The sequence below is a fragment of the Idiotropiscis lumnitzeri genome, chromosome 7, assembly GCF_059441095.1.
Source record: "Idiotropiscis lumnitzeri isolate Australia: NSW breed Sydney's pygmy pipehorse chromosome 7, RoL_Ilum_1.0, whole genome shotgun sequence".
In the NCBI taxonomy this organism is placed as follows: domain Eukaryota; kingdom Metazoa; phylum Chordata; class Actinopteri; order Syngnathiformes; family Syngnathidae; genus Idiotropiscis; species Idiotropiscis lumnitzeri.
In genome coordinates this window covers 16,865,886-16,890,978 of record NC_142397.1, presented here as the reverse complement: position 1 = coordinate 16,890,978, position 25,093 = coordinate 16,865,886, and the positions used below count along the sequence as shown (strand labels likewise).

At 39.8% G+C, this 25,093-nt stretch overlaps 3 protein-coding genes across 5 annotated transcripts; 2 read left to right on the top strand and 1 right to left on the bottom strand.

Annotated features, from left to right (window-relative positions):
- Positions 1 to 1,500: 1,500 nt before the first annotated feature.
- On the bottom strand, positions 1,501 to 11,545 carry nop53 (NOP53 ribosome biogenesis factor). Of its 2 annotated transcripts, XM_088301377.1 has the most exons (14): positions 10,298 to 11,543; positions 10,040 to 10,116; positions 9,815 to 9,917; positions 9,212 to 9,414; positions 7,294 to 7,349; positions 7,121 to 7,216; positions 6,352 to 6,453; positions 6,133 to 6,267; positions 5,919 to 6,014; positions 5,703 to 5,798; positions 5,396 to 5,571; positions 3,214 to 3,280; positions 2,075 to 2,151; positions 1,501 to 1,965 (listed from the first exon to the last, which is right to left on the bottom strand). In XM_088301377.1, the coding sequence occupies exons 1-14, from the start codon at positions 10,498 to 10,500 to the stop codon at positions 1,905 to 1,907; spliced, it is 1,548 nt and encodes a 515-aa protein (XP_088157503.1). In that variant the 5' UTR covers positions 10,501 to 11,543; the 3' UTR covers positions 1,501 to 1,904. The 2 variants fall into 2 exon arrangements, with proteins under 2 accessions (XP_088157503.1, XP_088157504.1); XM_088301378.1 differs by lacking the exon at positions 5,919 to 6,014 and having other exon boundaries at positions 10,298 to 11,545.
- LOC148333795 (histone H3.3A) lies at positions 11,036 to 13,671 on the top strand. 2 transcript variants are annotated; one of them, XM_088301379.1, is made up of 4 exons: positions 11,036 to 11,187; positions 12,070 to 12,215; positions 12,596 to 12,749; positions 12,843 to 13,671. In XM_088301379.1, exons 2-4 carry the CDS (start codon positions 12,088 to 12,090, stop codon positions 12,969 to 12,971), a joined length of 411 nt encoding a protein of 136 aa, XP_088157505.1. In that variant the 5' UTR covers positions 11,036 to 11,187; positions 12,070 to 12,087; the 3' UTR covers positions 12,972 to 13,671. The 2 variants fall into 2 exon arrangements, with proteins under 2 accessions (XP_088157505.1, XP_088157506.1); XM_088301380.1 differs by having other exon boundaries at positions 12,052 to 12,215.
- Positions 13,672 to 14,188: 517 nt separating this feature from the next.
- LOC148333794 (histone H3.3A) lies at positions 14,189 to 19,278 on the top strand. Its single transcript, XM_088301381.1, has 4 exons — positions 14,189 to 14,432; positions 15,431 to 15,574; positions 17,713 to 17,866; positions 17,955 to 19,278. Exons 2-4 carry the CDS (start codon positions 15,447 to 15,449, stop codon positions 18,081 to 18,083), a joined length of 411 nt encoding a protein of 136 aa, XP_088157507.1. The 5' UTR covers positions 14,189 to 14,432; positions 15,431 to 15,446; the 3' UTR covers positions 18,084 to 19,278.
- The last annotated feature ends 5,815 nt before the right edge of the window (positions 19,279 to 25,093 follow it).

Genomic DNA, 25,093 nt, shown 5'->3' with positions numbered 1-25,093 from the left:
TCTGTTTTATATCACATATCACCCAAATTGCTAGTCATGCACTTGTGCATTGCAGACGGACATACAGCCAGCAGGAGACAAGGCATTTTTTGGAGGGAAACAATCGGCCAAAGAATTAAATACAGTATATAAATAAACAACACACCATCTATTAAAATTAATTGTCAAAAATATTGATCTTTGATGTTGTCGTGATTTGTCCACTAATCTTGACAGTCCTAATGTCAAGTAATACAGGCAATGTGCGTATGCAGTTTGTTTACAGAAGAGACGAGAGCGCCAAAGGTTAACATGGCGTTGAAAATCGATTTTCTTTTTTTCGTTTTTACATTGATGCATATTTTAAGCAGTTTAAATCTGTTTTTTGTTATTTCCCCCCCTGCCTTTTACATTTACCATTGTAATTTGTAGTGGTCAACTACTCTGCATTTCTGTACCACTACAAATATTGTATCAATAAATACCTCTCTGTTATCTTCATGTCACTAGTCAGTCATCAGATTTTGTTAAAATCTGAGAAAAGCAATCACACTGCGCAAAAACATGGATAATTATGCAGCAATCAAAATTTCTTAATTATTTTATTAACTTACATGGCACTTATGTTGCTCATATTAAGAGCCAGCTAGCATTGGTTCAACTTTTGTGCAATAAGTTACGTTAAAATAGTTTTAGTAATGTTGTGAACATTGAAACAGAACGTGCTTAATGAGCTAATGATACAAAAACACTCATAACTAGCTTTTGCTTTTTTTCCCCCAGGCTGGTACGAATTACACGAATTGTTATTGTAGCCAATGTCTAACAATTCTCCCAAAGTCACAGAAGGGGGATATCTTGTTTCTCCCATCTGAGCCATAATTTTTAATATTCAGTGATTGTAGTACCATGTTGCTGCTGTCCTTGCTTTTTTGTTTTTGTTTCAACATCTTAAAAGAACAAGCTTTCAATCAAGATCGCAGCCACTGTTGTCTTCACAGCTCCATTTACATTTATTTTAACATCACGTCATCTGCAGAGGTAAGAAAGAGTAATGAACTAATTTCAACAAAGGAGCACCAAATACAGTGACAAATTTGTAGTTCAGCAACTAGCGTACGCAACTCGAAAAAGGGTGAGGCCACTCAAAATGGATTTGGCTCCTTGGAGAAATTGTAGCATGAGATGAAATTCATTGCAGGCACACTGCACTCGTGTGTGAAAGCAGCAACATATCTGCTGGGAGAAGACGTGCGCCCATCTCTCAAGTGTTAAAGACTACATTTTCACACCGATTAGTGGATAAGAGGCTTTGTTGACACTCTAAGCACCAAAGGACAAAGTGGTCGCACCTCACTCACCTCCGCAGGGCACTGAAGGCAATTAAAGATTTAAGATGACGGCCTCAAATCAATCACACGCCAAGACTCCTGAATCCCACTAGTTTGCATCATCCTTAAATTAGAAACTAATCTACTTTGAGTCAAATAAAGAAACATTTAGTAAGTCAAAACCCTCAAATGAAGTACAAACATCTGATATTTATTCAAACCCTGCTGTGAACAGTGATTTCAAATATGAACAAATCTGCTGCACAATTACACTTTACATGACTGAGCTTGCTTTTGTGCCAAGTTGAAAATCACACTCGAATAGTTGCACATCGCCACTTGGCATGCGCAGTCATTTTCTGATCATGAGAACAATAACAGAACCATTGTTACCTGGTCATAACTGACAGTTCGGTTCACACACAAATCTATGTACTAAGTACTATGCATAATCTGTGTGTAAAATAAATGATGGTAATAATGTCTGAAAAGGTTATGATGTATACGCAGTTTGGTCGGCATTGATTTCAGTTGGTTCCATTATGTTGCATTTGTGGCTTTTACTGCGCTCCCGTCTTCTCAGGCTCTGCGACGTTAAGTGATGGCTTTAAAAGCTCTCTTCTCCATATACTTCAGCTTGTACCGCCTTATGAACCTAAGGGCAAGGCAGACATTTGTTAGAGGCAACACGCATTTTTAAGAATCTGTATATCCCTGTCACCCAAGGATAAAATGTTACGTAAAAAAGTGAAGCAGATTCGTACTTGGCTCTTTCTCTGGGTTCAATCAGGTTCCTCTTCTGCAGACTCTTGAAACGGTCCTTGAGGACGCTGCCCTCTGGCTGCAGCAGCAAAACATTACAACGTATCCAGAAAGACATCCATATCAAATTCTTGCCTTAAGGAGTTAACGGCCCCCCACACAAAATCCCCCCATTCATTCAATAACTCATTTACAGAAAATTGATAGATGTTATTTGGATTCTCCCCACCACACTCACTACAGCTCTGTTACTCAACAGAGGAGACAAAGAGATGCTTGGCATACAGAGCTACTACAACACTCTCAAACTGGAAGTCTAATTTTGGCATCGCTTTGGAGGAAATAAATCATTGGTTGCGTCTGGAAAGTCATTAAGTCTAGCAACAAAGTCACATAGAAACACTGGACAGCAAAAATTTAAATATGCAATTTGGTTGTTAGCGTCATGTTGGATAATGTGCCGGCTAGAAGCAGAGATGAGGCACAAAAGCGTGACAACTCAATTTTGCCAACTGAAAAGACCAGTTTAACTTCACCCACAAGGCAGAGAGAAGCAGGGTACAGGACAAATAATTTTCCAGGACATCTAAAAAAATTTCCAGGAAATTATTTTGTTCCTCATTTTCTGCGACTGGAAAATCAGTAAATCTGTTTACAAGTTTTCCAGGAGGCCTGGGAACCTTGGCGGCAGCTTTAGAGGATCAGTAAGTGCCATATTTTTTGGATAGTAAAATAACTCCACAGCAGCGGTCTTCAATCATGTACCTCGAGTATCGGTGTCTTGCCTATCACTCCCTGCTGCAACACATCTGATTCAAATGATCAGGATCATTATCTAGCTTCTGCAGACCTGATTATTTACCAATTATTCTCCACTTTATGTCAACTCGAGGTAATCCACTCAAATTATTTGCCAACTGCTGAAAGAAGTTCAACACGACCAGGCATCGGGATTTTGAGTGCCACTCCGAGCTCTAATTTTATTATATACAAGTAGCACCTAATAAATCGAAGGACCATCCAAACGATGTTAAAAATCAGATTCGTAGTCCAAAGAAATGTGGTTAACACCTGAAAACCAAACAATTAATGGTGATACTACACAACATGCAATAGTAAAGCTTGGACAGGAAAGCAGTACCTTTAATTGTCGGAGGGAACTGGCGAGCTCATTACTTAGTTTGATTTCAAGGTCGTCAGGCTGGAACCTGAAAAGAAAGAAAAAAATGTGTTAAAAACTACCACATAATTTATCTCTAATCTGCCAAATGACCAGATATTTTTTTTATATAATATATGCTTTATTCATGAAAATTTACAACTGTATAAAACTGAGCAGGGGTGGGGCGATGGACCACTGGTTAGCACGATGGCCTCACAGTGCAGAGATCATGGGTCTGTTTCTGGCTCCACCTTCCTGTGTGGAGTTTACATGGACTCCCCGTGCCTGCGTGGGTTTCCTCCAGGTACTCCGATTTCCTCCCACATTCCAAAAACACGTATGGCAGTTTGATTGGACACTCCAAATTGCCCCTCGGTGTGAGTGTGAGCGCGGATGTTTGTACGTCTATTTGTGCCCTGCGATTGGCTGGCAACCAGTTCAGGGTGTCCCCCGCCTGCTGCCCGAAGATAGCTGGGATAGGCTCCTGCATCCCCCGCGACCCTTGTGAGGAGAAGCGGTACAGAAAATGGATAGACGGATCAATAAAATTGTGCGGAAGAGTGCAAGTTGAGTTTAACATGCTTATCCCGCTAATTGCTAAAACTATGGTAGATTCCTATGCATACCAGTGGACTCTCATAATTTTGTCAAGCATGTCACTTTTAAGGAATCTGTATTGATAAAAAGTACATTCTTAATTGCTTGTATACAGTGATCTCTCGCCACTCACGCTTAAAGGTTTGAAGCTTCAGTGCTACGCAGGTTTTTCCAAAATATTCTTAAAATATAATAATAATAATAATACAGCCACGTCATCAGGCATAATATGGAAAGACATGTTTCAAGAAGATGAGTTGACTCGGAGGCTCTGGACATACCCAGGGGCACTCATACAAGGCACGGTAATTGGTTTCAGGCATGAGACCGAACTATGAGGGCACGAGTGGATTCATCCCGTGAGCTGATTGGCTGCGATGATCCAGCATCTTCTCTTATGTTATCTCGCCAGCCTTGTATACATTAATCAACGAACGGCACTTCTGAACAACGTTCTGTGCGGAAACTCATTACGTTATTCAAATGTGCCGTTCAGTGCATCAGAGTCCATCTGGATAAGCAGATCGTAAACAGCTGTGTTCAGAAGCTATGAGCGGAGCGCGCTCCGCCACCAGAAAAACAGTTTAGAACAGCAAGAAAACAAGGACGATGAAACATCAAATAAAGTGTTTGCTAAAGTTTGTCTTAAAAGAGTGTACCTTATCCAGAATCCGAGACCTTGTTGATGTCATTGGGCAGTACCATGAAAAGTTAAGCCATGATTACTCCTACAACACTGATTCTTCTTCGTGGGTTCAAAAGTGAAGAAGCGGCAACGTTACATAACTAATTATTGCACAATAACGTCAACAAGGACAGAGAACAGCGTAATAGAAGTGTAAATCCAGCAAAAATAAAAATTAAAAACAAAAATTTTAAATAATATATATATATATATTTTTTTTTTTTTTTTTTTAAAGTCAGCCCTAGACGTTGTGGTTTTTTAATTTTTGCGCGAGGTTCCAGTCTGTGTTACGAGGGATTACTGTATTTGGAACACAAGTGTGCCTGCTTACGCAAGGTGTGAAATTATACAAACAAGTATCGGTGGATTATTTGCGAGCTGCTGAATATGTGTCCACGAACAAGCGGGTCTTCACCTGCGCAGGGGTGAGTGTTACTGACCTCAAATCTCCAACAACGCCCAGACAAAAAAGGAGAGTCAAGGGGAAAAAAAATAAAAATCGTTAACTAGGAGAGTGTGGTGGATACGAAGTGCACAATAATTCTTCATCCTTTGTGCATTATGATGGAAGAATGTCAGAAACCTTTTAAGACACCAGAATTGTATGAAATAGTAAAAATATTGCCAAACATCTCCTTCTAATGGGTCTCAAATTAAAATGATCGGGGATAAAGTACAATAAATCAAATGCCTCCCTGTGGGGATGTTGACATTTTGTCACTAGACTGATGAGGTCATTGACCAAAGAAGGTGGGTTTTAATGGTTGTTAAAGTGCTTTGGGGACTTAAGGGATGCAGCATAATGCAACTGCTGCAGTGTGTTTAATGTCATCACAGAAAAGCTTTTTAACATATTTGATGAGCATGTTAAGTGCATACTTGAGTTTGCCAAGGCGTCTGGGCTTAGCTTTCTGCTCCTCCATCTTGGCCCTCCGTTGTTTCTGTTTTGCAGCGGTTTTCTTTTCCTTCTGTTTGACGGCAGCTTTGATGGAGCGAAGCTGGAAGAGTTGCTGCTGTTTGGCGCTGCGTTGTTTCTCAGCCACCCGCTGTTGCTCCTGAAGGGACAAAAGATGGCAACTGGATCCACATGCGAGACGTGCTTTTCACAACCATTAGGAGAGCTGCATCCAGAATTGCACCATTTAAAGACAAGACAAAATATTTTTAAGTGTATTTTTATAAGTACCTTAATTTTTTCCGCCTTTTCCTTTTTCCTTTGTCTTTCAGTCTTCTTCTCTGCCAGTACGATGGCTCCTCCAGCGCCAGCCTCCTCCTCTTCTTCCTGCATTTCACAACCATTAAGACAGCTGCATCCAGAATTGCAACATTTAAAAAGACAAGACAAAATACCAATTTGAACATTATGCGACTGTTTTCTTTTTAAGTGTATTTTCATAAGTACCTTAATTTTTTCCACCGTTTTCTTTTTCCTTTGTCTTTCAGCCTTCTTCTCTGTCAGTACAATGGCTCCTCCAGCGCCAGCCTCCTCCTGTTCTTCCTGCATTTCACAACCATTAAGACAGCTGCATCCAGAATTGTAACATTTAAAGACAGGACAATATACCAATTTGAACATTAAGCGACTGTTTTCTTTTTAAGTGTATCTTTATAAGTACCTTAATTTTTTCCGCCTTTTCCTTTTTCCTTTGTCTTTCAGTCTTCTTCTCTGCCAGTACAGGAGGCACTTTTATGACTTCATCGTCATCAGCTTCCTCCACCAGGCCTTCAACTAGCTCCTCAAAGATGGTCTCCTGCACACAAAAATACTCTTTTACAAACAAGCCTTGCCCAAATTGAGAGGCAAGAGTGACAGTGGAGTTGGAAGGACTCAGTACCTCTGTTGCTATATCTTCTTTCTTCACAGCAAGCTGTCGGTCAATTTTTTCTTCCACCTTCTGTTTCTTAACCTCCACATCGTGGGCTACTTGCAGTAAAGCCTGTAATCAAAATGTAAGCGCATGAGACCAATCAAGTGTCTTGTTCATTATCAGCTGATTTAAGAGTTAATATCATGTATATATGTTGATTACTTGATTGTTTTGTGGATTGAAATTAGTTACATCCATCCCACTATCCCAATGCAGTAAGCGAGGTGTCCATGATTAACACATACATGTTGAGAGAGAGGCACTGACAAGCGACTGAAAAATGTATTCAATAAATGGGGGGGGGAAATGTAAGGCATATTTGGTTGAAGTAAATTTGATTTACACACATTAAACAACGTGCTACACGTTTGAAAATCCTCAGATTTCAAGATATCATTCACACAATTGTTTCCAGGGAGAGCAAGGATGAGACCATCATTGGAAACATACACACACAAATATTAAATCGAAAATCCTTACCAATATCCGTGACGATTAAGACGCAATTTACATTATCTCCCATGACTTGAGGCCGATGCCAATTCCAATATTTGGCAAAAAAATAAATTTTAAAAAATTGGGTTCACAGATTAATCAGCCGATCAGGTTACTATAATAACGTTTACACTTAAACAGTCACAATCAGATTAATAGGAAAATTAGTTTAACTGAAACAATGCCAGCTTGTATGTACTAATAGTTCTTAGAGTCAATATACAGTACAATGAAAGTTTACCTGATGGGAGAAGAAGTCTGGATTGTAGGAACCTCCGGGTGCGATCACCTCCACTGCAGGTAGCACGGATGGCTTCACGTTCAACTTTTCTGGCCGCTACCACAATATCAACAAATAGATTACGACATAGCATGGGAGGATATTGTGATAAATTGTTTGGTTTGATTTCTTACCTTGACCAGCTTTTTGCCAGTTTGCTGAAGGTACCATGGATCTTCTGAACTTTTGGCTGTTCACAAAGAAAAACTGAGGATTACCACTTATGCAAGTCCTTGCAATGAATAAACACTATGGACAGTCTGCCCATGTGACTTTTTACATGGCACCATCAGTGTTCAATGGGCTCTTATCATTACACAAAAGTACTGGCGTTCCAACGAAAGACAACTAAACAGCTCTAAAGAATAACAGTGGATAGGAAAAATGTCATCATATATCACTCAAATGTGTTAAGCGTTGAATGTGTCAAGACCACAACTGGAAAAGTGGGCCATTCCAATTAAGTGTTATGTTGGATATACAGTAGTGGCAGCTACACTTTAAATGATACTCGTTTAACATTTTGAGCATTGTGGCTGACAAATGTGCAATGTAAAGGATTTGCTTTCTTTCCTTCCCTCTAAAGTGTTTAATGGAGTAATTATTTGCACGATAAACAACCAGATTACATATTGAGGACAAAATGGGACAAAAATTCTGAATCAAATGTGACTTCAAAAACTATATTAGTCAACGACAAAGTTTGAATCATTGTTCTAATTTTCCCAACAATTAATGGTTACACATAGCATCTCATATTTTAATAGGTGTGAAAAGCAAACACCAACTTGGCAAGCGGCTTTATGTGATAATTCAATTCAATTTGTACTCTCTGTCTCTGCAATATGTTGGAGAGATTTAAATTGAGCAGTGTGCATTCCACAGGACACCGCCAAAGGCCATCTTCAGTCAGTGCAGAAAATAAAATCAAACTGCACGAGTTTCCACTTTGGGCTCGTTTGATCACACTAATATGGCAAAGAAAAGAAAACAGGGTGCTTTTAAAAAAGCCTTTAAAAAACCCGCATCTTTGGCAATCTCGAAATCGCATCATCTGAGATCACTGAGTGGGAATATGGAATGCATGGGCGGGTCATTCTGCGCATGAGTTAAATGCTCAAATATTTTGACCCGATTAATTACAAAAATTAATTACCGCCCATTAACGCGATCATTTTGAAAGCCCTAGTTGTAGTGTTATCAGAATGAGGCTAAAAGCCCACACAGGGGAGTTTACATTTACAGCTTAAATGTTACTCCATAAACAAAGTTACAGTTTTACGCAAGATTTTTCTAAGCAGTGAATCAAAAGATCAATATGTTTTAAGTTCCTGGTGCAAGCAGTATGTTTGTTGAATATGAAATCATAATTTGAGTCTAAATTGTTTATCTTGTAGTTCCAAGGAGAGGCTGCAAAAAGAACAAGCAGCCATAGCCATAAATATGTTATTACAGCACCATATGATTTGCATATGTGCTTTTTTTACAAGTCAAACATGACGTATTAAAATCATACGTTGTGTTCTCAGTGCTCTCTAATTTTACATATTAGTTTTTGCACTTTCAGTTGTCTCCCTAAGTCTGAATATTTATTTTGTTTGAGGCTTGGTGTTATCTTAACATTCATTCACAAGCGCTCTGCATATTTAAAGAAATTTTAGATTTTGTCATGTTTTACCCACTTTAATTTACACTCTAAAAATATTTGTGTAACAGATTCTCTCATTTTGAAAGCTTAACTGTAAACTTGTGTTTCACAACAATTCTTTGTATTTACAAAATTCTAAAAATTTAAAAATGCAATTGTTTGTATTGTTGCAGAGACTTATTGAATGTTGAATTGAAATTACAAATAAAAAATGTTAACTAAAAAGGTGAATTTTTTTACAGTGGTATCGTAGTCAGTATTGTGTATCGAAAACTTTTTGTTAGTATTGAATCGAGGTTTAATATTTGGTATTGTCGCAACACTATTATCTATAACACCAAAAAACAAAGAACATACGGCAAGCTAACGTACGATATAATTGCTGGACAGTAAACATCACTTACACTCTTGACCCCAGATGTCATAATATTCTCTGTTTGGGTTGTTGTTGGCTTCCGTCACCGCCTTTTTAGCCGTTGTCCTCGACGTCTGTCTGTTGAGTAGCTGTCTCTGCGTCCGTGGTACTAGGCCTTTGGCTGCAAGGTGATCTATCCTCTTGGCACGACCACGTAGTTTCTTTGCATTGGGCTGTTGGTAGGACAGCACACTGAAGAAACATACAGAGGGGAGATCATCAGTTTATTGGGTGGGGAAGAAGTACAAGAAGGCGAATTCATAACATGCATGCTTGGTTTAAATGCATTTGATTTACACTGCTAGAATTTGAATATCCTCAGATCCCAAGAAACCATTCACACAATAGTTTCCTGAGCTCCTATGTGTTGTCTGCACATTTCCAAAAAGGAAATACTGGGAGCGCAAGGATGAGATCATCACAGGACAAACTGTTATAAAACAATTAAAAATCTGTTCAGAGCTAATGTTTTAAAACATACAATACTATATATTTGCATATATTGCATACCACAAGTGATTACATTCTGTACATCTACACTAAGGGATTGACAGTACAATTCAGTAGAAATCAGTAAGGGATGCATACTGACTCCTTAATTGGTGGGACAAGAGAGTCATGCTGGAGGATCAGGTCGATCTTGAGAGGACGCTGTGATTTGCCTTTCCTCTTCTTTCCCTCGACCTTTTCCGAAGCTTTAAAGAAATCGTTTTAAGATTTGGTTCAACATGTACCCGACCATAATTTTGAAAGAGTGCAAATGTAAAATATGAACGTGCAAAGTATTTATTCAAATATCATTATTGTCTTTTGTTACCTTTGTGATCTTCTTTTTGTTGTTGACCAACATCCAGAAAGTACAAATAGTCATCGGACTTCTCAGCCAAGAGGCCACTGCAACAAATATTTACACATTTACGACACACACGCACACACCGCAAGCATGTAACGTGTTATCGTGTCAACACGCGTTCAGACACGGAGTACATGTGCATACAGGAAACGAGAAACGTTTTCTGAATCGGAAATAGAATTTTTACGTGGTGTTTCACAAGTGAACTAAAGGCTAACTCACCCGGTGGTTCTCTCCTGATGCCTGATGTCTTCTAAAAAATCCTCGACGTCTTTAATGTCAATGTGTTTGTTCCAGTTTTTCTTCTTATTCTTGCTATAGCGCTTTTTTCGAGTACTAATTCCGTCTGTAGGATCCGAGGCTTTTAAACTTAAATAGCCTGGCTGCGAAGCCGCCACGCGTTTCAGCCTTCTGGCAGCCGCCATGTTGGGGTTGAAAGAAAATTAAACACGAGTCTTCTTCTTCCCTAGCTATGTGATGTACAATGTGGAAAAGCACTTTAGCGCCACCTAAAGGCTAAATATTGTTACTACTATATAGCCTGTTTTGCAATAAGTTGATGGATACTGTACAGCACTATTATTTTAATATGTCGTCTAATAGATTTGGCCGTTATTTTAAGTTGGAAATTAAAAAAAACATTCTTACATATATGATATTCCACGTAATACAAAAATTATAAGTGCCCCTTTAGGTTTGGCAGTTAATGGCAATAATGCGTTTATATTTATTGCAATAATACCAAAATAAATATTTTTAAAAGTACACAATGCTTTATAACACCAAGCCAATGACTGCTGAATCTGTGTTTAGCTCACTTTTCTTTCCATATAAAATGTAGTTTGAAAACCCCCCAAAAATGTTTTAAAGTTAACTACAATATCTAATTTCTTAAACTAAATGTGTTTTTGGTGCACCTGGCGTGTTCGTTGGTAATCATGTTGCGGCATGAATGTTTGTCCCAAATGCATCATGGGAAACGTGCCTCCGAACGCGCTCTTATATTCTTTTTCTTTTTTCCCTCCCTTCATTTTGTAGCGAGAACAACGCGTAAGAGACTCAAGAAATTAAATCCCAATTGAAAGCTGAAATTTCGCACTAAAATTTCAAAGGTAAGAATCACATTTCCACTCGAAAGTCAATCTATCATTTCCAGCAGTTCGGGATTTAGTATGGACGTATATTTCCTTGGTTTTTGCTAAAAACAAAATAAAACGCAGAGCCGTCGAGCCTTTATCTGCCTGCTGAGAGTCGGCAACCTGAGAAGCTTTCGAGATCTGCTCGATTTTTGTCTCGGAAGTGCGCCTTGAAAGAAGGGTCAGCTGACAAAATATTGCCCACCAAGTGAACCCTTGACGTATCTAATATCGTCTTCAAAAATAATATTCCACTTTCATTCTACCCGAGGGACACAATTCGATCGTTTTTTTTCTCCACCATTGCAATCACTAGTGAATTTTCCTTCCCGTTTACGTTCTTCATGGCAGCAGACAGCCATTATGTGTGGGTGTGTTAGTGCAAGTACATGGGGCAGCCAAGAGGGGCGGTGTCACTTGGGTTTCTTCTAAAATAGCTCATTCTGTGCTGGAAAATGTACGCTAGTGCCACACAGGGATTAAGGCTGCGTTGAAACGAACATACCCTTACCAGTGCGCAAAGGGAGGGGTTTCAGCGATGCTTTTGTCATTGGTTGAAACCCTCATCACAGCCCTCAGGCTCTTTTGTGATTGGACCTCTCTGTTGTCATTTATGACGTAAGACGTTTCTATACTGCCCCAGAGATGAAAAACATTCCCTGAAGCGCACACAGAATGTGAATAAAAACATCTGTAATGTTAATGCCGCTCTGTCATATTATTTTACACAACTACTAACTTTTATATCATTGATCCAATTATTTGTATGCCCTCCACATGCACAACCATAATCGTATTTTCACATTGAACCTTTGATTTGGCATGCATTAATTGAACCAGAACTTTGTGTACTTTGAGCTTTGATCCACAGCAGCAATGGCCCGTACTAAGCAGACTGCCCGTAAGTCAACTGGAGGTAAAGCTCCACGTAAGCAACTGGCCACAAAGGCTGCCCGAAAGAGCGCCCCTTCCACTGGAGGCGTGAAGAAGCCCCATCGCTACAGGTGAGAGCCAGATGACTCTTCATTCAAGCCAGATAAAGAATATAATTATCATCCGTAACACCTCGCAGGGTAAATTCAAGTTGCTCAGTTATTATTCTGTTTGTGTGTGCGACTGTTTGTGGGTGGCGACCAGTTCTGGGTGTACCCCGCCTACTGCCCGAAGTTAGCTGGGGTAGGCTCTAGCCTGCCCCGGGACCAACGTGAGGATAAGCGGTTCATAAAACGAATTGAAGCAGACAAATTTTAAACTGCTCTTATGCACTGGCGTGAACATTCAGTTCACTTGACTTTATTGTCAGATTTGTTATACATACACACATACAACATTGCATTCATCTCAGACCTGTGATAATGTAATAAAATAACTGTAAACTGTACAGGCCTGGTACTGTTGCTCTGCGTGAGATCCGTCGTTACCAGAAGTCCACTGAGCTTCTGATTCGAAAGCTGCCCTTCCAGCGCTTGGTGAGAGAAATCGCCCAGGACTTTAAGACGGATCTGCGTTTCCAGAGTGCCGCCATCGGCGCTCTGCAGGTCTGTCATTCAGATAAGAGTCATTAGGTTCTCATTCTGGTGACATCTCTCAAATACGCCTCACAATTATTATTTTTTTTATTTGCATCATAGGAGGCCAGCGAGGCCTACCTGGTGGGTCTTTTTGAGGACACCAATCTGTGTGCCATCCATGCCAAGCGTGTCACCATCATGCCCAAAGACATCCAGCTGGCACGTCGCATCCGTGGGGAGCGCGCTTAATTTTTTTCCTGTCTCATGAAATGCTCTTCTCTTGTCCCATCACCATCCTTTCCTTCTCCCTACATATATCGTAGTTTGGTTTGAGGTTCTCTATATATTATGACTGTGATAACCGTAAATGTGTGATTATGTCTTGGTTGGTGCTACAAGTAGAAGAGTTTCTTTAGATATATAATCATTTTAGTTTTAAACTTTACACTCCTCACTTTAGCTATTGCTATGAATACTGTGTTTTTGCTAGCCATGGGTAGTGTGTAATCTGGAATGAGCATAGTGCATAGCGTTAACACATTTTCATCTTCAAATGGACACCTTTATTGATATTATGGGTCTTCTGTTTTTCCTTTTTTAGTCATTTTAAAATAGACAAAACAGTCAGTTCTATTTTTACAATAGTGGTGTGTAATATTGTGTCAGGATCCAAATGCTTTATTCTGTTTTACAAATGTCATTGCACTATAATGACTGCATGGTTTGACACTTCTACGCGGCATATATGTAGCAGACTTAATTTGATTTTACACTTGGTTTCACCACATTATTTTGTCCATACAATGTTATGATTTTTTGTTTCTCTCTCAGGTCGATAACCTATTTTTTTCTACAGTTTTTTGATTTGTGTTTTTGGTCATTTTGAAGGCTAAAACATTTGTACTCCAAAATTCACATTCAAACATAAATAAAAGTAATTGTGGTTAAATGGTGTGTTTGTGCGTGCGATCTTTAATATTAAACATAAAACACAGTGAAGCCGCAATGAGAAAATATAATTCATAAACATCTTGGGGTCTGCAATATTACATTAAATGACATATTAACACATTAAGTCTGCAGAAAGAAGTAATGGGCACTTGGACAGCCCATGTATTTCTTTTTAACAGAGTTGCTGTAATATTTAGTGAAAACTTTAAAATTGCGAGTTTAATAAGGTAGGAACAAAAATGAAAAAAATACTTTAATTGTACATGGCATTTTAAAAAAATTAATCCAGCTTTCAGGTAACTTTTTCTTCCAAAATATAATGTTATAAATATATGTACAATTGCCGATTTTATTCCAATTAGCATGACATTTCACATCCATTTTTATCAGGTCAACATAAATAAAAGTACTGTTACTGGAAGTAACTTTTTTTCTGCCAACCAATTCGCTACCGGAAATCACATGCATACGGACAAGTTCAAAATGGGATAAAGCAGCTCACTAAGTTGTAACAGCTAGCGCCGTGTTTTTGAGCAAACAGAAGCGAGTGTAGTTAAACACGTTGAGACTAGTTTGAGTCTGGAATCAAGCCCAAATGAAACCACGAACCCAAAAATGACTTCAACACTGTTGCATTTTGGGGCACTTGATTGATGCGGCGGCCATTTTACCCGCTGGACGCTACCTCTCATTGTGGATACGAAGAAGAAAATAGACAAGCGAAAGGTTTCTCACCACTTCTGATTACTTTTTCTCGAGGTAAGTCCTATTAGACGCGTTGTTCTTCTCGTCTATTAACTTTAGAATGTTGGGTGTAACTTGGTCAATTCCCGTGTTCAATTATTCGGCGAATAAACGCAGGTTTTTGTCGTGTTTGAAAACAACGCGCCGCGAAGGAGACGACGACAGTGAAGTCGCAGTCTTTCTCAGACGAGGCGAAATTCTCTTTCGAATTGTGCGCCGGTTCAACTCGGTTCTGTAGTACTAGAGGGGTCGTTCAGGTGTGCTTTACATATTCCTGAAATCCTTGGAATGCCTTCTGTACAATGGTTTCATCTCCTAATCACCGGGAACAGCGGCAACTTGTGAAATCGAAGTTGTTTGCGTGCTGCTCCGTCTGCCTTGGTCTTCACCCCGTTTGCGCATCAAACCGCCGCCATCATCACAGCGAGAGAGGCGGGGACATAAACATGGGAAGCCACTGTGTGGTCCGCCCACTTACCAGGAGAAACGAGCTGATTGGCATATTTTTCGTATTTATGTTTACCTTCTGGCCTATTGGCCAATCGTATACTATTCCTCTTTGATTGATATCTCGTGGGTCTATGACGTAGTGCTTTTTTAAAGTTTAAACTGTTAAAATACACTAACTGGCCAAAACCTGAACACTTGCCCAACTATTGTGATTGATATAATACAATACAATAGTTGTACCAAATGCTTGCCTTTAGAAATGTACTAAGGCACGGTTACTAGACACCATCAGAGATGAATTTTACAAAGTTTAGTGCTGCTTGCTGAGCCCGCTTCATGATTGGAGCTGTGTTGAATATTTTAATTCTGTATGTAGCTCGCTATTTCTATGGTGTAACCTTGAGTTACACATTTATCACATGAGCCTTGGAAGAAGGAAGTGAATGAGTATCTCAACAGCATGTTGTTTAGTGACAATAATCATGTCATATCGAACTAAACGATGCAAGATAAAAAAAAAAACATGTCTCTTCATATTGTTATATTGTTTCTATCATCTTCAGGCAATCTTAAGTAGCAATGGCCCGTACCAAGCAGACTGCCCGTAAATCCACTGGAGGCAAAGCTCCACGGAAGCAGCTGGCCACAAAGGCTGCCCGTAAGAGCGCCCCTTCCACCGGAGGTGTGAAGAAGCCCCATCGCTACAGGTGCATTTTTTTTAACCACTAATATGTGTCAAAGTATTGTAATGCCCGTCCCAGTGGTCAAGGAAGCACACAGTCGGTAGTGGAATCTGTTTGTTTTAATTACAAAATCAATAGCGAATGAAACACATTTATGCAGGAGCTGCTAATGGCCACAACTCAGGCCCACACGCTCCACATTCAGACTCACTGCCCGAGCCAATCTTCCCTAACCTGGCTCGTCCCTCTCAATGACGTCACCCACTACTCAACTGATGCCGCCCTCACATACACCAAACAATGAACAAATATTACAATATATTTACATTTTCGCATGACTGATTCTTTTTTTCCTGGGATATTCGTTACTATATTATGCAACATAACATGGCTCAAACAAGAGGGATTTCTTTTGTGGGTGGTGCAAATTTTGGGCAGAAAACAATATTGATTAATTAAAACATTTATAATGTATAAAATAACTTCCCCCTCCACCCCCCATTCATTTCAACGGCCATCATTCATACCAGGCGTGGCCAAACTCCGGCTCAGGGGCCACATGTGGCACGTTTTAATCCCACCCGCCGAACTTGAAAAAAATTATATGAATATACTGTTGTTTTTCAACGACATATATATTGCTATAACACTTGTGTTCACTTTCATTTAAAAAATTTTCTCCAATGATGTGTCAAATTTTAGAAGCCATTGTGGCCCACCAATCAAAGTTTGCGCACCTTTGATTTATACATATATTTTTGCTATTCATGGGTCAATCTAGTCCCCATTCACTTTTGCAGGTGTAATGTATTGAATGTTTTATGGTCCTTTAAGTAAACACTCCAGATCTCGCGAGTCATGACAAGGCAAGAAGGCAAGAAGATAATAGCAGACTCGCATCGCAGTATTGGAAAGTTTCTTGCTGGATAAATAAAATTACCTATTAATGAGAACTCCAACTTTTATTGTTTGATGATGACAAACATCAAAGCAAGGGCCAAATACACGTTATAAAAAATAATTTGGCGCATTCCATTTAAATAATTAATTAATTTATAAGTACATTAATCCCTGCCGTGTGTTTCCGTTGCCAGCCGTTTATGTGTGTCATAGTTTGTTTGGTTTGTCTAGCACTGTGTTTTTATTTTACATATATTTTTAAAACAAACTGACTTTAGGTTATGTGTAAATTTGTGACATCCAGGTCAATGTTGCACAACTTGCATTGCTCACATAAGCAATGTATGTAAAAAAAAAAAAAAGTAATAATAATATTTGCTTGGTTTTGAATTAAGGTTCATAGAAATACCTTATCAAGAAATGTCATTCTCAATTCTTAGCAATGTTTTACACAAGCATGATAACATGTATTGCGCTGTGCGATAAATTGCTTTACCAGAGATCGCAGTGCTTGACAACATGAGAATAAAAGAAGTAATAGTCTCGTCAAAGTAAGTGATTCCAGAACTGAAAATTATGTCTGTATCTGGGATTGCAAAGATTCACCTGTATCATGAGCCGATTATAACAATTGCTTCTTTTAAAAACAGATACAGGTAGCCTGTATACTGCCCTGGTCTGCGAGACTTTATTTGACACACATTATAATGCCAAATTTTGAAAAACGCAACACACACATATGACATAATTTTAGATAATTTCTGCTGAAAGAACTCAAAATGTTGATACTGTTGCAGCACTTGGCATCAATAAATACAGTATTGTGTTCAACTGGTGCAGACAGATCTTTATTGCTTCAACTTCTCGAGCACCGTGAAAGTCAAAACCTACAAAATTTGCTTTGTATCAAATAAAAGCAAAGTTCATATTATGTTTTCCAATGATGAAAATGAAAAATCAATTATTGATCAATCTTTATATAAGAGTGAATACAACCAATATATGCCACTAACTGCCTGATTTAGCCAGGGTCATATTGTAGTTTACAACTAAAATGTATAAACGCTTATGACATACAACATGCGCGTTCCTTTGGCTGTTACATTTGCAGTGTTCCTTTGCTGTTAATCAGCAAAACAAAACTAGTGGCCGATAGTTGGACACTCATGCACTTCTGACAGTGGCTGTCATGTGATCTGGTTCACCATGTCTATGTTCTGTATTGTGCACCTTCCCTCATTTTTCTAAAATGTTTTTTTTAGGCCTGGTACTGTCGCGCTGCGTGAAATCCGTCGTTACCAGAAGTCCACCGAACTTTTAATCCGCAAGCTGCCCTTCCAGCGCTTGGTCAGAGAAATCGCCCAGGACTTTAAGACGGATCTTCGTTTCCAGAGTGCCGCCATTGGTGCTCTGCAGGTCTGTGTCATTCAAATAAGAGTCACTAATTTCTCATTCTGGTGACGTCATCTCACAAATACGCCTTACAATTTTTCTTCTGTCATAGGAGGCAAGTGAGGCCTACCTGGTGGGTCTTTTTGAGGACACCAACCTGTGTGCCATCCATGCCAAGCGTGTCACCATCATGCCCAAAGACATCCAGCTGGCACGTCGCATCCGTGGGGAGCGCGCTTAAATGCTTTCATTTTGTCTTTCTACTTTTCACCTGTCTGTTTGTCCATCCCTCACCTTGTCCCTGCCCCGCTTCCCTCTCTCCTGTGTTAGTAGTGTGTAGGGAAAACTGTTTATATTATTATTCAGTGTTTAGTCGTGTTTTTCTTAGTGCTCTCAGCAGATACCTTCAATGATACCCTATTTTATGTGGATCTATCAACTCTTTGGTGATGAGGTTGCTTTTTGGACACTCACTAACCCCACACACTCTGGTGAGGCGGAGACTATGATGATGAGAATGCCACCAATAACCCCAGTGCAAATTTAGGTGGGGCAGACAGTGGATGGGGTGTTTATCTGCTGTGGGGATGCACTTCTTCTGGCTTCTTCCCAGCAGGGTGCTAGTTGATCCTCTTCTGCTCTCTCTCATGCAACATCCTCAGCTGCCAGATGTGCAGAGACCTCAACACAGGTCTCGGCTGGATTTTCTCTCCCTGCATGTGTCTGCACGAGTGTTATCTCTGATAACCACAGAGATCTCTATACTATCCATCAGCATCTCTGGAGGCAATGTTTAGAATATTGATGGTTGTTGATATTCTTCATATTCATTTTATTTCCCTCAAATAACAGCGTTTCTTTCGACTGCAATGCTATGTAATAGAGCTGGGGGGAGCAGTCACATTTTCACATGGAGAACAAACTTAAATTGATCTGAAATAGGATAATAATTGATCCTCTTTTCCTATAAGATGAAATGGACCTCAACATTTTTATTATTATTATTATAATCATTATTATTATTACTTTTTTGCTTTCTTTGAAATGTTTTAGCCAAAGCTTGAAAGAGTCATTCATGCTAATACTTTCCCGTTCTTGGCTCTTTTACATTAATTTTTATGGGAGGTTTATATGGTCCCAAAATGAAGCATTCTCAAAGGGGGAAAAGCTTTTTCTAAACATAATGTGAGATTTAGCATTTGCCTCAAATAATGTTGTTCCCCTCTTTGTATCAGTTTTCCCTCTGCTTCTATTTGATTTTTGTCTCCCTCCCGGTGTTTGATCATCTGTCTCACTGTTTCTAAGGTGAAGTTGTCACCCTACCACTTTACTTGGTCGTGTTCTTTTATTGAAACATTAGTGGTGATGTTTTAATAAAGCAATGTTTGTAATTTCCAAATTTGTCATATAAACTGGTAATAAATGGATGTTACACACATCAGTGTTAGGTGTGCTCATACTATACGAAGAATCTTGTTCTGAACAAATGCTATTCTGGGTCAAGCAACAAATGCCCAAGTAGTCTGAAAAATAGTTTTCAGTATTGAGTTTGTTGGAAAGAATAGCTACAGTTCATAATGACTGAGCCAATCTACTGTACAGTGTGCTGTTTCTCATCAGTCAGGTGTGGGCAGTTGTGATGTTTACCACTAGATGTCAGTAAGAGACCATTAGATTATGTTAGCAGCATAAGCAACACAAACCAGCGTGTCCTGGGTCAACCCTGGGACCTCTTCCTGGTGGAGCATGCCCAAAACACCACCAGGGTGGCTCTCAAAGGTGTCCTACACCGATGCCCGAGCCACCGCATCTGGATCCAGTCAATGAAGAGGAGCAGTTGCTATGTTCTGAGCCCCTCTCGGATGACTGGACACTTACATCTGTGATATTGTTCTTTCTGTCATGACTCACAGCTAACATAGATCAACCAGTATATTTTACGTGTCTCGCCTCGGCCCTGCACCTTCTTGACCACAACAGACCAATGCAAAGAATGCATCAATACCGATGCTCTATAATCCATCTGTCTATCTTCACTCACAGAAGACTGCAAATTACCTGAAATCCTCCACTTCCTACCTTCTGGCAGGATCCTCTCCTACCTTTTAGACTTATTACGGCCCATGGCCTTAGATTTGGAGGTGCAGATTGTCTTCACAGAAGCTACCATGAAAGTTGAAGATCTCCCTTGATCAAGCCATCAGAACCACATCGCCTGCAAAAAAAAAAAACAGATGGAATACTCAGGCCACCAAATTATAATCCCACACAACCTGTCTGCATCTAGTAATTCTGTCAGGAAGGGGAGCTTTAGCGAGATCCAACCATAGCCGGAAACTAATGCAACTTAGTGCAAGCAATGCAGACCAAACTGACACTGGCCACACAGGCTCAAAACAGCCCCATATCTTGGAGACCCCTCCACAGGACTCCCTGAGGGAGTGGTTGAACACCTACACCAAGCTCTCAAAGCCCAGGCAGGCTGGATGGGCAAACTGACATGCACTGTTCCACAATTGAGATGAAAACCAGACTGCTACTCCTGAATGTAACATTTGACTTGGAAAATGAATACTATATATATATATATATAGAGAGAGAGAGAGATACCTGGATCTTGCCTTTAAATGTTCAATGATAAACTAGCTGACATGCTTAGCTATTCATATGATAAAAAAATATATATAGGCCGCAGCAACTCTTTAAACGATATACAAGCCACACAAGACTATAAGCCGCATTTTGTATGTTGAAAAAAAAAGATTTGTTTACTGTAAGTACAGAACGATTTTGCACTGTGAATGCACATAAAGGTACATAAACAGATTCTTAAAACAAAAACGGAACAATTTTGACCAAACTTCCCGATGGCCACCCAGCCCCTACCGCCAAACATACAAATGTGCACAGGTTTCCCATGCTCGTTTGCTCAATACAATTTGCAGTGATCCTCTGACCCTGTGATCTAGTTGTACCACTCACACTTGGTAACCTGAAAGTGGTGGAAAAATCCTTCTTGTTTGGCACAGGCTAGGCCAGCTTGCTTCTGAGTCGTCCAACGTTTCTTAACAATGTCTTTTTTTCCTTGAAAAGTCCGTCTTGAAAATAGCCTCGACTGTAAATTTTTCTTTCAGGAAAAAAATAGTTTCTCATGTCATGTTTCTCAACTCCACTCCATCTCCTCTTCTCACTCAGCTCAGAGGACTAGCCTGCTGCCAGCTTTCTGTGAGATCAACCTGTGTGCAGCATGCAACTTCCAATCACCCTTCAGTATGAAAATGAGCCAGTGTCAGGTTTCTAATAGCAGTTTGAAGCAGCAAACTGCAAATGCGTAGCAGATAAGCTTTGTTAAACTCATTCATACTAGTGTTTTGTGTCGTGACATCCTTAATTGCTAATAAGATAATTAAAAGAAGAGTGAATATTTTTCTTGAAAATCTTTATTTGTTCAGTCAACAACAACAACCAAAACAATATAACCAAATTCTTCTATAGCTAAGCTGTGTAGACTGTTATCCTACAACTGTACACATACCTACTTGCCTGTCATGTGTCACAGCAAAGGGAGCGAGCACTGTGTCCGCTTCCTGCCACATACTAAGCACAAATTATCTGTGCGTGCAAACCCCTAAAGAAAGCCCCGACCCCACACCCATCTTCTGCAATCTGGTTGATATCTTACAATTGCATCTTCACTTTTCCTCTCTTGCAAAACGTTTAGCAGACTTGTCCCAACCTGTGTATCTCATTCACCTCAGGGACTCAGTGTTGTTAACAAGTGACATGCAACAGAACACCATTGTAGAGATTGCTTGTATTAAATTCTAATGGTCAACCAGTGGTTACGTTTACAATGCAGCACAAAGCCCCCTCAAGATTTGTGGCTGACCCTCATACATGCCTGTCACGTCCTTATACCACTGTGAATGATTGTTCGTCTCTAAATGTGTCCTGTGATCGACTGCCGACCAGTTTAGGGTGTAGTCTGGCTTTCGCCCAAAGTCAGCTGGGGTATGCTACAACACCTAGAATAAGCGATTTTGAAAGAGGATGGATGCATGGATGGTACACTCTCTGACGATCCCATCAATGGGTCTGAATATGGTAACGTTGCTGTACACTTGCTAAAGGGACCCTGTGACACCAACTCAAAATCTTATTGTTTGTAGTAAGTTTCATCTTTATTTGTTTTGCGTCAGAGGGCCTGCAGAATGGGTGTTGAAGTCCCACCAGGCAGACTTCCTTGACTTTGACCCTATCCGACAATAAATGATGGCAGAAATGATATTGGTTAAATTGTACATACATGTCTGGAAGCAGCACAACCATCATAAACACTATGAAAGAAAGTCGTCATATTTGGAATAATTCAAAAAGTATTCATGGGCAAAACATAATTAACATAATTCTGTGTTTTAAATACTTTTTCAGGCCAGAAGAGAAGGCCGGATTGATTCAGGGGGTAACTGATCTTTCAATGTACCTTTATGTCCCTTTCCTGGGTTGCTATATATCCCCTCAACATTATTTTATTTCATCATTCTGTTTCCTTGATTAAAAAGGATAAAGAATTGTCCTCAGCCATATTCATTACAATGAAAGAGACATGCGCTCAAGTCTCTATGGCCTCCGCTATACTCATTACAATGAAATACACAGAGGCAAACAAACATCTAATCAAACGACAGACTATAATCCTGTTGTTTTGGCACGCACGCAAGCACACACACACACACACACACCCCCACGCGCATGCACACACACCCCCACACACACACACACAGGCACACCCCCACACATATATATATATATATATATATATATATAAATATATATATATATATATATATATATAAATATATATATATATATCCATCCATCCATCATCTGTACCGCTTCTCCTCACTAGGGTCGCAGGGGGTGCTGGAGCCTATCCCAGCTATCTTCGGGCAGTAGGCGGGGGACACCCTGAACTGGTTGCCAGCCAATTGCAGGGCACACAGAGACGAACAACCATCCGCACTCACACTCATACCTAGGGGCAATTTAGTTCAATCGGCTTGCCATGCATGTTTTTGGAATGTGGGAGGAAACCAGAGTACCCGGAGGAAACCCACGCAGGCACGGGGAGAACATGCAAACTCCACACAGGATGGCCGGAGCTGGGATTGAACCCACGCCCGATGCTGTCTCTCACTGTGAGGCCATCGTGCTAACCAGTCGGCCACCGTGCCGCCTGTGTGTATATGTATGTGTATGTGTATGTGTATGTGTATATGTATATATATATATATATATATATATATATATTTATATATATATATATATTTATATAGTTGTAGTATAAGTTATATTGCCATTGAAGTCTCATGTCAATGGATACATTCAATCGCTAATTTAATGCTGGCTTTGATGATAGTACAAACAGGAAGACGGTGGCAGCCGAGTACTTAAAAGTATGCAATCATGTGAAGCCCCGTCGTGCAAAAAGCCTTTGAAAATATCAAATAAGCAAACGGCTGCCCAACAACAACTTCACAAAAACTGTGTTCAAGGTCTAAAACCATGAATAAATTAAAAATGTGCCAGCTAAACCTCATCTATAAAGTGGATCTTAATACAAAACGGAGACTTACCTCCGTGACACACATCGAGATTCCTTCTGCTTCGAAGCATCACATGGATAGATTTTAAACAAACAAGCCAACTTAATCCAGCAAACTTTACTGATTGTTCTGCTGTGTCGATCTGTGCGCCGTGCTTTTCATCAAAACAATCATTTATGATCTGAATGTTGCTGTGAATGTCAGACCATAAATTAGAAATAATGATATTTAACACATTCACTATCAGCCAAGTAAAAAAATTGATCTTTGACATCTTTAGCCGTCAATGGCAGTAAATTAGTTAATGACATATTGTCTCGCAATATAAAAGTGCTCACAATGCCTTTACACAATACATGAAGATTATTTTATGTTTGAAATATTAATTAGGGTTCAAACCTTACTTATCTACTGTCACCAAACAATTTACAACATGAACCTGAACAACATTAAGGACGAAGTTGCATGACGCTGACATCAGTCATCATCCTCATCATACCTGAAATTGACTGAATGCAGCCACGTGTGTACATGCATACATATTTGATTCTAATGAGAATTCTTTCTTTGCGATTGTGTGTATGCATGTGTACCACAAAGTGTTCACCTTCCCCAAGGTCTGTGTGGTGGCCCTCCATCTGTGGCACTCAGGGGATTACAGCCAATCTGTCTGTCTGCTGCTCAAAGTGCTGACCATCAGCGCTACAGCAGATTAACACAGCGCTCCGATTGGTAGACAGGGTGGAGTATGGTCGGGGCTGAGGAGAGTTGTCGGGGGGGCTGGGGGCCTGTTGGAAGAGCGGGACGGAAAAACGGGACTTCAATGGTGACGAGGGAGCAGGTTGAGTGGTTGGGTGGTGGAGAAGCACTTTTTTTTTTGCACATTAGTGGTATGAAGAATTGTACATTTATAACCAGAGACGTATTCTACTTGGGCAACACGGTGGACGGTATCACCAGAGGTTGTGGCGCTTGTGATGATACACATGGAGTTGGTGAAGATGAGGTTTAGCATTTGGGATGTTTCCACAAAATGGCCGAAGCTTGTCATTTTCTGTTGAGAGGATGTGGCAAAATGTTTTTCAATTCAACAGGAAAAATAATGAAGTTATCAAATAATATATTAACATTTTACTGCTGAAAATTGCAAAATTTGAAAAGTATCCCTATAATATATATATTCTTTTATATATTTTCGGTTGGCTTGCAGGGTAGTCATAAACAGAGGCATGATCAGAAGCGAGGGGGACGCTTCCAATGAATCAAGTCTGCTGTGCAACAGCGCAAATTACCATTTTGAACCGGGCCCGTCCACAAAAATTCTAGTGATGGACAAATGAAGCTTCAGGAAGCTTTTGTGATAGAAGGCACTCTTGGCTTAAAGATACCACGGAATTTTTGTACATTTCCATTGCAGTAGCCTTTCTCTTTCAAACAAGTGCACCGTCTACAGGAGTAAAAAATATTAAAAGTGCTTTATGAAGCTTCATTTTCCAATTACTAGAAAATACCAAATTCCTTGTATGTGTTGCCTATATTCTGAAATGTGCAAAAGGGGATAAGAACAAGGGAATTTCAGGTAAAATGACAGAAGGGGGTGTTGTTGGGGCCATTAGAGGAGTAGGGGGAGCAGCTGAGGGGTTGA

Excerpts from the sequence above, each read along its gene's own strand:
- nop53 (XM_088301377.1), bottom strand. The coding sequence starts at position 10,500 with ATGGCGGCTGCCAGAAGGCTGAAACGCGTGGCGGCTTCGCAGCCAGGC. Across the intron at positions 7,217-7,293 it reads CTGGCAAAAAGCTGGTCAAG|CGGCCAGAAAAGTTGAACGT; the intron begins GTAAGAAATCAA and ends ATATTGTGGTAG. Across the intron at positions 6,268-6,351 it reads AAGAAGATATAGCAACAGAG|GAGACCATCTTTGAGGAGCT; the intron begins GTACTGAGTCCT and ends TTTTGTGTGCAG.
- LOC148333795 (XM_088301379.1), top strand. The coding sequence starts at position 12,088 with ATGGCCCGTACTAAGCAGACTGCCCGTAAGTCAACTGGAGGTAAAGCT. Across the intron at positions 12,216-12,595 it reads AAGAAGCCCCATCGCTACAG|GCCTGGTACTGTTGCTCTGC; the intron begins GTGAGAGCCAGA and ends TAAACTGTACAG. Across the intron at positions 12,750-12,842 it reads CCGCCATCGGCGCTCTGCAG|GAGGCCAGCGAGGCCTACCT; the intron begins GTCTGTCATTCA and ends TTTGCATCATAG.
- LOC148333794 (XM_088301381.1), top strand. The coding sequence starts at position 15,447 with ATGGCCCGTACCAAGCAGACTGCCCGTAAATCCACTGGAGGCAAAGCT. Across the intron at positions 15,575-17,712 it reads AAGAAGCCCCATCGCTACAG|GCCTGGTACTGTCGCGCTGC; the intron begins GTGCATTTTTTT and ends TGTTTTTTTTAG. Across the intron at positions 17,867-17,954 it reads CCGCCATTGGTGCTCTGCAG|GAGGCAAGTGAGGCCTACCT; the intron begins GTCTGTGTCATT and ends CTTCTGTCATAG.